This window comes from Dinoponera quadriceps, unplaced genomic scaffold (assembly GCF_001313825.1).
Source record: "Dinoponera quadriceps isolate SergipeBrazil2010 unplaced genomic scaffold, ASM131382v1 scaffold4009, whole genome shotgun sequence".
In the NCBI taxonomy this organism is placed as follows: Eukaryota; Metazoa; Arthropoda; class Insecta; order Hymenoptera; family Formicidae; genus Dinoponera; species Dinoponera quadriceps.
The window spans coordinates 93,062-105,085 of record NW_014557992.1 but is presented as its reverse complement, the minus strand read 5'-3'; the positions used below and the strand labels follow the sequence as shown (position 1 = coordinate 105,085).

Genomic DNA, 12,024 nt, shown 5'->3' with positions numbered 1-12,024 from the left:
GTGATAAATCGGCGACGCAAATTGGAATAATCGCCGTGTCTCGCGATGAGAGTTCGTTTTTTCACTCGAGCCGCGCGGCATGATTATCGCGTTTCTCGCCGCTTCTTATCGCTGCTGCATTACGTATCTGATCGGCACGACCCACCCGATAACGCTGCGATTCGAGCGGTGCGTTTCCGCACGGACGGCTTACGCACGTGTGCTCGCACACACCGTCTACGGGCCCTTGGCTTGTACGGGACCTTTAGCGGCTCGCGAGCCGCAGTCGGGACGATCAATGACAACCTCTCTCTCGCTACGTCCTCGTCGGGTTCACCGTAGGCACGGTAAGTCCGCTTTCTCTCTCGCTCTCTCTTACTTCGCGTCGAGAGACGCTCCCTCTCAATCAAGATAGACGCGCGAGAGGCTTAGCACCGGGAGAGGAAGCGAACACGAGCGCGGCGGCGTTTCTCTTCTGCGAGGGGAGCAAGCGAGAACGTCTCGAAGCCACAGCCGACGGAGCCTGAGAGGGGAGACTTACCGCTCTGGGTCTCGGAGAGCGAGGGCGGGATGCACGGGGAGAGGAAGGAAGGGTGCGGAGAGGCAGGGAACCCCGCGGCGGCGAGACGAAGCGAGAGAAAGAGAGGAGTACACGGAGCGGGACGAAGAGAGAGAGCGCGAGAATGCGGAGGGAAAGAATAGGAGAGAGCGCCGCGAGGAGAAAGAGAGAGGCACCGACGCGGAACAGGAGGAAGCGAGGCGGGAGGAAGAGAGCCGCGCGGCCTGTCTGTGCCTCTGCTTCGGAAAGTGACTAATGACTAGCCGGCCAGACCTACTCTTCTGCCACCCTCGGCGAGCGAGGAAGAGCGAGCGAGCGGAGCAGAAGAGAAGGGCTCCTCCCGCGAGAGATATTGCGGTGGCGGACCTTTCCTCCGCGCCGTTGTTATCTCACGGCCCTCGACGACGGTCAACCGTGAAAAATGAGTGTCGCAAGCGGGCGATATTTTGCGAGCGGGCGGACGAACGCGCGGCGAAGGACGGGGAAGGCACGCAAAATACCGTGAATGCCGCCGCTGGATCCTCCTCTCTCTCTCTGTTCTGACCACCCGGAACTGAATCCCGATCGATGGATGGTCGGTCGGCGAGCGGAGCCGGCGGAATTCTAAGCGCTCTTTCTTCCTTCCGTGAGAAAAGAGTTCCCGCCGGCGCCCGGAATCCCACGGCACCGCGACACGCGTTCGGAACGGCGGCGATCGCGCGGCGCGTCTCCAGAGAGGTTCGGGAGAAAGACGTCGTTCCCCGCCTCGAATTACACTCGCGTGCACGAATATTACATTCTTTCGTAAAAAGGGTGAAAAGAGGAGAATCGCGTCGTGATTTTGCCCGCGAAATCGAGACGAAATGAAAATACCAATTACACCGGAATAACCGATAATGACCGGTGATTGATCGCGGAAACCGCAACGCGAACGGATCGATACGGCGAAGTTCGCCGGCCGGGCGCGATTTCGCATCGGCGGCAAAATTCGCCGGCGGCGATTTATCGACGTGGAAACGCCGGATGGAAACGAGGCTGTAATCTCGACGGCGATTCGGAGGAACTCGAGGTGCGATGTCTTGCCTTTTTTTCCCTTCTTCTTCTTTTTCCTTCTTTTTTTCTTCTCCCGCGCGAGACCGGATCGCGCAGTGTGCTGCGTTGAGCAGGGGGGAACTGTGAAAGCGTCCGCTTCTCGCGATCGAGTGAAAAGTAATGGAGCGACGCGGAAAAAGTGCGAGAGAGCGTCGTCTCGTTCACCACGTTCGAACGCCTCTCACAGATACACGGGCGATAACGGCTGCTGACGTATCTACACGACGGAGAAAACAATCACCGATGGCGGAACGATGCGTATGTCCCGATGACTCACCCCGGGCGAGGAGTTCTCAGTCGAATTGACGAAAGAAAATCACCGCAGGTCGGAGAACAAGGTCCCGCGACTTCGACGGCTTTCGATCCGCATCGGGGAAGCGCATCCCATCGGTCGAGCGACCCACCTATCAACCGAATTTCTGATCAGCGAAGCGCAAAGCAATTTTACGGATTAGCTCGCCACTTCGTTATCTGCGACCGCGACTTAATCAAGACATTCCGATGCGGAAGTAAATCGCGAGCTATTCCTGGAATATCCTGAGCTCCAGGACTGCGTCACGATGACGCGGCGCGCTGTAATTTAGCGCGTTATCGGATAGCCCTAAAGTGGCGCATTACGTGAGAGAAGGAGAGAGAGAGAGAGAGAGAGAGAGAGAAACTGGAGGGATCCTCGCAGCGTTCGTTTTGCCGAATTCCCGTGGAGGCGCCGCGGATAGAAAATTGCGGAAGCTAAAGAGACCGGCCGACCGACCGACCTGGCGAACGGCGTGGTGAACGGACCCTCTTTCCTCTCTTTCTCTCTCTCTTTCTTTCTCTCCGTACTTGGCAAAGCTCCGGCAACTGGATCGAAGCGCCGTTGCACCGACGGTTTTCCCCTCTCCGACAGAGCGTCGGACGAGGCGACGGCGTCGGCCACCGGCCGCGCCGTTGCACGCGCGTATATACATAATTAGACGCAATTAAGCGGCCGCCTTATCTGCGCGCGGCAAACTCTCTGTCTCCCTCCCTTTGTCTCTCCCTCTCTCTCTCTCGGTCCCTTGCTTTTCTCTCGCACTCTGTCGAGCGTGCCGCGCCCGAGATTTCTCGCGGTTTTTCAACTCGCCGTGGAGATAAATCCACCGACCCGTAAAGCCCGCATTTCAGTGGGCCGCGGTGGGCTGCCCGCGAAACGGCCAATCTGCGCGAATAAAAGGCCGAAAGTCAATTTTCGCGGAATAAGGAACTGAAAGCGGAATCTACGGGGCTGAATATAGGACAGTTACTCGCGACGTTATTACCGTTCCACGTACGGTCGGCACATAACGAAATTACTATAACCTCTCCCCTCTCTCTCTCTCTCTCTCTCTCTCCCTTTCCTTCTTCGATCGTCTCCCTCCTGAGAACTGCGCTGCGCAAAAATACGATGAGAAATGCGAGCGTTAAACTGTTAATGCGTTAATATGCAAATCCCGGCCTCCTCTAACGGCGGCAGCGGCGCGATCAGAAACGTGTAAAAATACGAGCAGTGTTTCACTCGGCCCTTCCACCGCGAATACCTCAACGTATCTGAAAGTTCGCGCGTGTAATTTCTCATTTCCACGGTGCTTCCGCGCGGCCGATGCGCGGAGCTTATCTGTCGCGTCTCGTTTGCCGATCGGAATCTCCGGCGCGTATATCAACACGCTTATCTCGGAGAGGCGAGTTTTGCAAACACTCGCTAAATTAATCGCGTTCCCTTTCGCGGCCGGGAGAAAGACAGAGACGTCGCGCGATTACGGGGAAGGATAATCCGCTCTCACCTTGTTGTGCGGCGGCTGCGTGGGCACGTAGAGCGGCGGATCCAATCCCGGGCTCGTGACGGCGTGACGTCCGATAATCCTGTCGGCCGGTTTCGCGTCGTAGCCTTCCGGCTGACCGATGTGGAAACCCTTGCTCTTGACCCAGAAGCGAAACTTGCTGTTCTCCGCGCTGTTCACCTCCTCGCCCCGCAGCGTCCTCAGAATGCGCGCGTACTTCTTGATCGTGATCGTCTTCGTCTTGGCGAGGTCGCCGTACGTCTTGATCACCCACGGCTGATAAGTGGTGAACATGGTGTCGTTTAGGAACTTCCTCGTCGAGGGGTTCCCGTCGGCGCCGTTCGGCCCCTTCTGCACGCCTCCTCCGTAAGAAGCGGCGCCGCTGCCGTTGTTGTTGTTCGGCATCCCCGAGTAAGGCATCGCCATGCCGTTCTTCGCACCGTCGGGGTACCCGCCGTTCAGCGAGTTCGCGCCGCCGGACGCCAAGGAGCCACCGGTCATGTTGGAGATGTCGAGGTACGAGACGGAGGAGCTCTTGCCGAGATTCGTGGCGTTGCCGACGAAGGTCGCCATAGAGGTCGACATGTAGGATATCGGTGTGGGAGGCATGCCGAGGCTTCCGGCGCAGAGGCCAGCCGTCTGTCCGCCCGTCAAGCCCAGTCCGGAAGCGTAGGACGCCACGTCCGACGTGGTCGGCCAGCTGTTGGTGGAGAGCACCGAGCTGCTGCTCGATATGTCGGCCGAGGTGGCGGCGGTCGACGTGGAAGACGACTTCGTCTGAGTGGCCGATCTCGAGACGGAAGTTCCGCGACTCCTCGAACTCTGGCTGTCGGCTGCCGGGGTACTCGTGATCGAGGAGGCGGCGGAGGACGTCGAGCAAGTGGCGGAGGACGCGAGGGACGTGGAGGGACAACCGGAGGTAGCCTTCGCTCCGCTCGTCGAAGTCCCGCGGGACTTCTTCGTCGGCGGCTCGTCTCGCGAACCGCCGTTCATCGAGTTCAGATTGCCGTGGGACGGGCTGTTGTTGTTCTCGCTTCTCGAACGTTTGCTGGACGACGTGCCGCTCGTCGCCGGCGACTGGCTCGAGGGAGTCGGCGAGTTGTTCACCGGCGCTCTGCGACGCAGACCCATCATCGTCGCGCTGGCCATCCTGGCTACGTCGTCGTCTACCCGCTGCGATCGGTGTTTCCTTCACGGTAGTGCCGCGAGCACAACCGACTCGGGCACATCGACACTGACCGGGCCACTGCTGGCGAGCAGCCACGCAGTCTCACACCACTGAGATCATTCACGATCACTCGCGAGGAACACCGCCCGCCCCGGGTCGGTTAACAATACCGGATTATCGCCGAGACGGTTTTCCTCCCGACGTGGTGACGACGACGACGGCGATGCTGCGCCTGGAAACAAAAGAGGGACGAAATGTGACGGAGGAAAATTAGCTATGCGCAATTAAGCGGCGGAAACGTTTAAGCGAGGGCGCCGCTAATGGAGTACTAGCCGAGTGGGTGGAGACTATCGCCAGTAGGAGAAGTAGATTATAGCTGCTCGGATATAATACGCGGCAGAAATCCACTCGGGAAATTGACTCCCGTCGCCTTCCACCTTCTGTCCGATAATAGACGGCGACCGGGCGGGCTCGCGAGACCCCCCGCCGTGAAATCTCCGCTTCGCGCTCCGATCGAGACTTCTCTCTTTTGAGTTCACTCGACGAAGGGATCTCGTAGACCTGTTAGCGCCCGAAGACTCCCGAGGACTGTTTATTTCGAGAGTGACGTAAGCAAAATCCCAGAATTTCCGCCGAGGAGCTGTCAGTTTCTGTTTGCCGGCCTATTTAGACTCACCGTGTCTCGCAAACGGCCGGTTTGACTTCGCACTTTCTCGAAGCGATACGTATTTTCGAATCCGCGATCGAGGCATCGCCAATGCAAACAGCGGGGAAGTGATCGCATCTCGAGACGTCGCTCGTGCCCGAGAGGAGCCTTCGTCGCGGGCGTCACGTTTCAATTATAAAGCGCGCTCGCGGGAGCGCAGGAACAACTTTTCGCAAAAACGGCACTAGGATAGCCGACGACGCCGGGACAATTAGGCGCTCTCGGAGGACGTGCTATAAGCGGAGAAACCGGTTAGCCGTCCGCCGCGGCCTTCCTTTCGCGCGTGGGCCATTTTTCCGCCTCGCGCATCCGGACGTCAAACCGAAATGCAGCGCGCGTCACGTGTGTGTCATCCGCGATAAAAAAAGAAAAGGGGGTGGGGGGGAAACAACACCACCCCGATCGAACGATTATAACGCTCGGCCCGGTGCGGCGAAACGCGCACGGTGGTGGGACAGGGAAATAATGAGATATAACGACCTAAAAATGAAGCCACCCCTTCGCACGCTTCTCTCATCCCTCGCTGCACGTCGACACCCTCGACGTCACGCCCTTCGACGAGAGAGCGTGCTACCCGCTGCGGAACCGCGACCCGTCGTCTCGCAAACGTCATTATACGTCATCAACGCACCGAGTGGACCTTCGGACGCGTCGAACTTCTTTTGAGAGGGAAAGACGCGCGTTGTCTGTGCAGCCATTAAACGCGATAAGCCGAGCCGTCGATCGTCGTCGCTTCATGCAGCCCGAACGCAGGCCGAACGAGGCCTGAATTATGTATGAAACTTCTCTTCGACCGTCAAACGATTTTTCTGCGCTCGCAATAAAAAGCCAGCGCTCTCTAACTCTTCCCCCTCCCTCCCTCCCTCCCTCTCTTTCTCTCGACCGTGTTAAACGCCCGCTACGTTGAATATAAATTTACGCAGCGGAGCGAACGGGGGATCGCGAATCACGTATCGCGTGGCCGAATAATAGGCGCATTCCGCAATCGCGCGAAGCTAAGAGCCGGAAACTAATTCAATAAAGTCGATCGGCGCCGTTCACCTCGGCGGCTACGCCACGGAGCGAGGGCGATACTTAAGGCGCCCTTAGGTCGTAGCCGGCGAAACTGGATAATCCTCGGAATACCGGCGGACTGCTCCCGACGAGGGATATTACGTGAAAATGAACTGGAGGCCGCGGAAACGGCCAATCTCGTTGGCGGCCTTGGGCCTGCGCTGATGCGTAAATTGTTGACGGTCGCAGGACGCGTTCAATGAGCACGACGAGCGGCAGGACAGTCGCCTTCCAGCTCTGACGGGAAGAGAGAAGTAGGAAATATACCGAATGAAAGAACCGAGATGCGCGTTGATCGGAGAATCCACCGGACGAAAGCCGCGAAAAGCTATTTCCATCTCGTCTTCGGTAGCAGCTGATTGATTCACGCATGAGTTTATATATTCGTCGGACACACGTCGTCGTCGCAGTTTGGTGGCTGATTTAAGGTCGCCGAGTGGCGGCGGCGCAGAACCGATCGGGATTCGAGGCTTCTGAATTCCGAATGGAGACCGAATGGGTTATTCTTCGAGACGTAACGTCTGTAATAGAGCATAGATGCACTCCTAAATATTTCAGCTTTAGACCGTTCGATACCGCCCTCGCAGGGAGAGTCACGCGAGGGACTGGCATTGGGACGGATTCTTTATTTTCGCGATTACCGCCCTCGGGAATGTCAATCAGCGAGCCGGTCCGTCGGGTTTCCCGGGTAAAATAGCAGGCCTCTGCAGTTTACGCCGGACAATCGAGAAACGAGCCCACGGGCGGGAACTAATTCAATGAGGCCGATCGAAGCGTCTAGCACGATGGCTGGTATAATGGCCGGGTCGCGGTGTACGTGGACTCCTTCGAATGACGGAGAGCCGGCGAGAGAACGAAAGTGAGAAAGAGAAAGCGAGAACGGAGGATGAAGTAGTCGCTATCATCGCCGGATAACCGCGCACGCACGAAAAGGCTTATTTCGAGAGACACGAACCCCCTTCGAGAGCCTTAATTAATGGCTCGATTAAGTACCTATTAACTACCGCATTTAGCCCGTGCCACCGGACCAAATTCGCGCAGAGACGTAATCAATGGGGAGAGCAAAGCGGATAAAGTCGACCTGCGCCGGCAACGGGTTTGTTCGAGCGCTCCTTCATTGCGAGAGAGTGCCGTTCTCGGATCGAGAGAGACACCGGGATGACACCCTCGATTTGCGACGCAACGAAGGTAACGTCAACGCAATCGACAAATCTCGGCTCAGCACGAAGGCCGCGACCCGTGACACGCCGAGCCCAAGCTAAGTCCGTAATTTATATCGAGGAATACATTTCCCGGTGATTTATGAAAATGTCATCGATATGTATCAGCAGCTCAGGCCGAGACGGAAAACACGAGACGGCTCTGTGAGCGACGTTGCGACTTCAAACGAGTTTTTTTCTCTCAGATTACAAGATTCAGAGCGTCACATCGTCGATTAATGTCCAGAGGAAAACTTGACGAGTATCTAAAGGGACGAGGCTCTAAGTCACGTTATCGCGTTACGACTTCACCGAGCGCGCAAACGTTCGCTCTTCGGGCGCAAAGCGCAGCTACGAGGAAAAAAATACAAAGTTGGGGAAAAGAGAATAACTCTCTCTCTCTCTCTCTCCCGCGCCGAAGTGAACCACGAATAGGTGACCCGATTAGGTTAGCCACCGTACTACCGCCACCGCTGCCGCGGGCTGCGCTTAGATAACCCGCGACGAACAATCGGGAGACAAACCCGACCGGCGGAACGTGCGAGGGCAGAGCTAATTCAATAAGGCCGATCGAACCGTCCGGCACGGTAGCCGGTATAATGGCCTCGGCGCGATATATCCGCGCTCCTTTAGGTGGCAGAAACGGGGCCCCGGGACGGCGATATGTCTCGGCTTAGAGCCGCACACAAGTCACGTAGTGGCATGGGACCACCACCGAGTATTATAGCGCGTCCCCTCCCGCCCCCACCTCCTCTTCTTCCTCCACCTCGATTCAACCTCCTGCCCCCTTTGCCGCTTGTCGGTCTCTCTCTCTCTCCCTTCTTCTCTCCCCGTGTATCGCTCTCTCCTTCTACCTCCCCTCTCTCTTTCCCTTTCTCTCTCTCCCTCCCTCTCTGTGTGTCTCTCTCTCTATCTCCCTTCATGTACGTATTACTCGGCGTATAATGTGGGTGCCGCTCGCACACCGAGCGACCGGGTGTCACGCTACGTGCTTCCTGCCCGCAGGCCATAGTGCGACAAAAGGCCTTATGTCCGCCCGCTCGTGGGACACTCGTGATCGCAATGTGTAATCAAGCTCGCAGCATGGCCACTGTATTACCACGTACGCCCACCCGTTGTACGCGTGCATACGCGGCAGTTTCGGTTATCCGTTTCCCGCGCAGGACACCACCATCCTCCTGCTGCTGCTCCTCCGCCCCGTCCCGACCCGTCGATCGCTTTCGTAACGGCGTCTCGCGGCCGATCGGCAAATTTGCGACCGCTATTTTAAACCGTCCGCACGAGCGGGACGCTTTTTTTTTTTTTTATTTGTTATCGCAAACGAGAGCGAAATTTATTGCGTATGCGTTGGGAGCTCGCACACGTTGTCTCTTAACGCGAAACGCGCGAGATATTCGCGCGGGGTGTGTATTGGTGTGTTTGGTTTGCGATGAGCATCGCCGATGATATCGATGATAATTGCCGCGGAATTAAATTAATCACGAAGCGATCTCGCGCGCCGGGGAAAATTTCTGAGCGTCGGCTGAATCGGAAGAGAGAGAGAGAGAGGTCTCTGGGCAAAAAGCCGCTCGCTCGCGCGCCCGTTACTCCCGCTGAATTCACGACCGGTCGTTAAGACTTTCTACTAATTACCGGAACGCTCGCGAGTCGCGGCAATCTCCCCGGAAAGATTCGGTTAACGCAGTTGTAGAAACCGCGAGGGGCCGCATCGATTTCGGCGGAAGATCGCGCACACGTCAATCCCGGCGACGATGACTTCACGAGTCGGCGGACGAAGCGGCACGAAGTCGTCCGTAAGGCTGACGATAGGCGAGGCAATTTTCGATCAATATAGACGCGTTGTCTTTGACGCATGACCAGCCACGCAGAATTTCAGACGGGACTCCGCGAACAGGGATTGTAACGGGGCCGCGTAATTAGCGCGGTATACTCAAGTTGCCGGCGCAGCATCTGGAGGAAACGCCGCGTCGAGGGCGGCTCTAGACGCGACTCCACGAGACCTCCGCGAAAATCCCTTTATCCGCGCGTTTTATTTCCCGGCGCCGGAGGATCAGGAGAACCGGATCGCGCGCGATGCAAGCAAATTTGCACAATGGTATTCCGGTCTCGTTGTAATCTTGTTTAGCCGAGAGGAGTTATGCGACAGGCTATATCCATCCTTAACTACTTTTATCGATCACCATCAAACTACCGAAGACTGAGTTTGATTAGTGGCTTTACGCTCAAGTCGGGTCACCGCCTAAGGAGAATCGCAGATAAGGGATGCTGACGCATCTTCGCGCGATCGTTAGCTCGACGCGATACGTCGCTCGGCCCCGCGCTGCAATTTCGCGTCTGATTCATCATTTATACAGAAAACAGACCAAAAGAGAAATGAAAAACAAACTGGGAGAGAAGAAAACTGAATGGAGAGCAGATTTCGCAACTTCGAAAACTTATCGAATCTTGCGGACGTGCTGTGTAGGATTTCGATCGTAAGTGGAAATCGATCGCTGGAGCATCCTTGGTGATACAAGAAACGACATTCTCGGCGGGCGGACCGATTCGACGGGAACGAATTCTTCGCGCGAAATCGATGCGAACTAATAACGGGTAATGACGAGAAGCGTCGCAAACGACTGCCTCGGACTTCCGATTCGCGCCTGTTTTTCACCGTTCGTTCACGGTCGGATGAAATCGCTCGTCGGGAAACCCCGCCACCGCACGCGCGCTCAGAAAATCTCCGCCGCTGAACGTTTCGCAAAACCGATCAAGAGATTTCCGTCGTCGGTGTCTCGCGACAAACCGGTCGAGAGTCTACCGACGACGCCTCGGCGACGCGCGATTTCCCCCGACCGGCTGTCGGCGACCGACGTCGGTGAGAAAACCCGGCAGAGACGCGGGAAAATGTTCACTAAAGGATCGGCTGGTTAAATCCGCCGCGGCACCTTTCGCGAGCAAGACGGCCCCCGTTAGATCCCGGAGAAACCGTCCAACGCTCTACTCCGCGAGTCCCGAGTGGCAGTAAGTTGAATTCCCAAACGGGCGGGTGTGGCGACCGGCCCGCAACGGGCACCGGAACGGACGTCGCTATCTCTCCTCCGTCGTTCCTACCCCTGGCGACGAGGGTTGCCTACTTCTCGTCCTGATAGAGAGAGAGGAGGGGAGCGAGGGGGAGGGAGCGAAAGAGAGAACAAACGAAACCTCCGGCCACTCCGCACCGGTGCTCGGGAAATAACTCGGATTTCGCGTCGATCCGCGCCGTCGGCGCGCATCGATCGATCGTCACCGAGAAGCGTCGCCCTTTTCGCGCCACAGGAGCCCACGATCCTTCGCAATTTAGACGCTCGAGTCGCGATATAAATGAGCCGGAAAGGGCAACGTGGAAGTTGCAGAGGAAACTCCACACAGTCGACTTCCTCGATTTCTACCGTGGATGTCGCGTTCACGTGATCATCTTATCTATACGTTTTCGAGCGTAGTGAAAATGACGCAGGGCGCACATAGGGAATTTAATAAGTTACGGCCACTGTAATCGGCTCAAGTCTCTCGACGCGATTCCGTTGATGAAGAGTTCAACGAGCGCGCCGCGAGTCGCCCGATGGGACGTGCGGTTGTCGAATACGTCGGTCGATGTACCAAACTAAAAATCGCACATCGCACTCGATAGCCCGACCGGGAGGAAAAAGAGATTAGTCGAAAGCGACACATCCGATGGACGAGCAACAACCAACAACTTGCCGAAAACACCTGACTTTTCCGAAACGCGTCTCCCGTCCCCGATCGCGATCGAACGTCGCGTGAATTTCACCGACCACCATCCTATCGATTCGCGTGATCACCGTCGAGGGTAATTCCCTGACGAGGGGTGTGCTCGAAAAACGAGTCATCTCAGACGCGTGCGACGGTAGAAAACCGATATAAATAGCTTAGAAAGCATAAGTAGCAATTAGAACTCACTTGTGATTCGTCGTCCACGATAATGTCAAACCGAGATCACACTCACTGTCGTCGCTTTTATCCACTGGCGAAACACCGGCGAATCCACTGTGCACTCACACGCTTTCCAGACAAAGGATTCCCCACGGGTGGAGATCGTGAGGAAAGAAAAAAAACTCCCCGAATGAAATCTCGCCACCGTCACTGATCCGAGGAGAGCGCGGTTCTTCCGTGTCTTCGCGCGCGTCCGCCGATTCGTGCCGCGTGTCTGTCCGAAAGTGTCACCTCCCTCTCTCTCTCTCTCTCTCTGAGCTACTCCGACGTGCCGGCGAAGATCCGTGAAAGGAGGAAGAGGCGAGAGATCGTCCGCAACCCGGTCCCGGACGAGCGCCGTCGGTGGCGGCCGCTTCTGTGCTCGCTTTCCTTTTTTCTCGCCTCTCTTCCTCCGGGTAACCACCAGCCGACGATGTTGACGTCGCGCGGCAACGAGGCGAGTATAGGAAGACCACGACGACGACGAGCAGAAGGAAGAGTGGCGGTGGAAGAGTAAAGAGAGGAAGGTGGCGGGGGAGGGGAGAGCGACGGAGAAGGGGGGG

General features: G+C 56.9%; 1 protein-coding gene across 1 annotated transcript in view; it reads right to left on the bottom strand.

Annotated features, from left to right (window-relative positions):
- The window catches only part of LOC106749606, a 47,788-nt gene extending 35,781 nt beyond the window's left edge, over nt 1–12,007 (bottom strand). Inside the window, exons 1-2 of the mRNA XM_014629257.1 lie at nt 11,450–12,007; nt 3,388–4,784 (exon numbers count right to left, since the gene is read on the bottom strand). Coding sequence (XP_014484743.1) covers nt 3,388–4,533 — 1,146 coding nt within the window. The 5' untranslated portion in view covers nt 4,534–4,784; nt 11,450–12,007. The remainder of the gene's footprint in view (nt 1–3,387; nt 4,785–11,449) is intronic.
- Nucleotides 12,008–12,024: the final 17 nt, after the last annotated feature.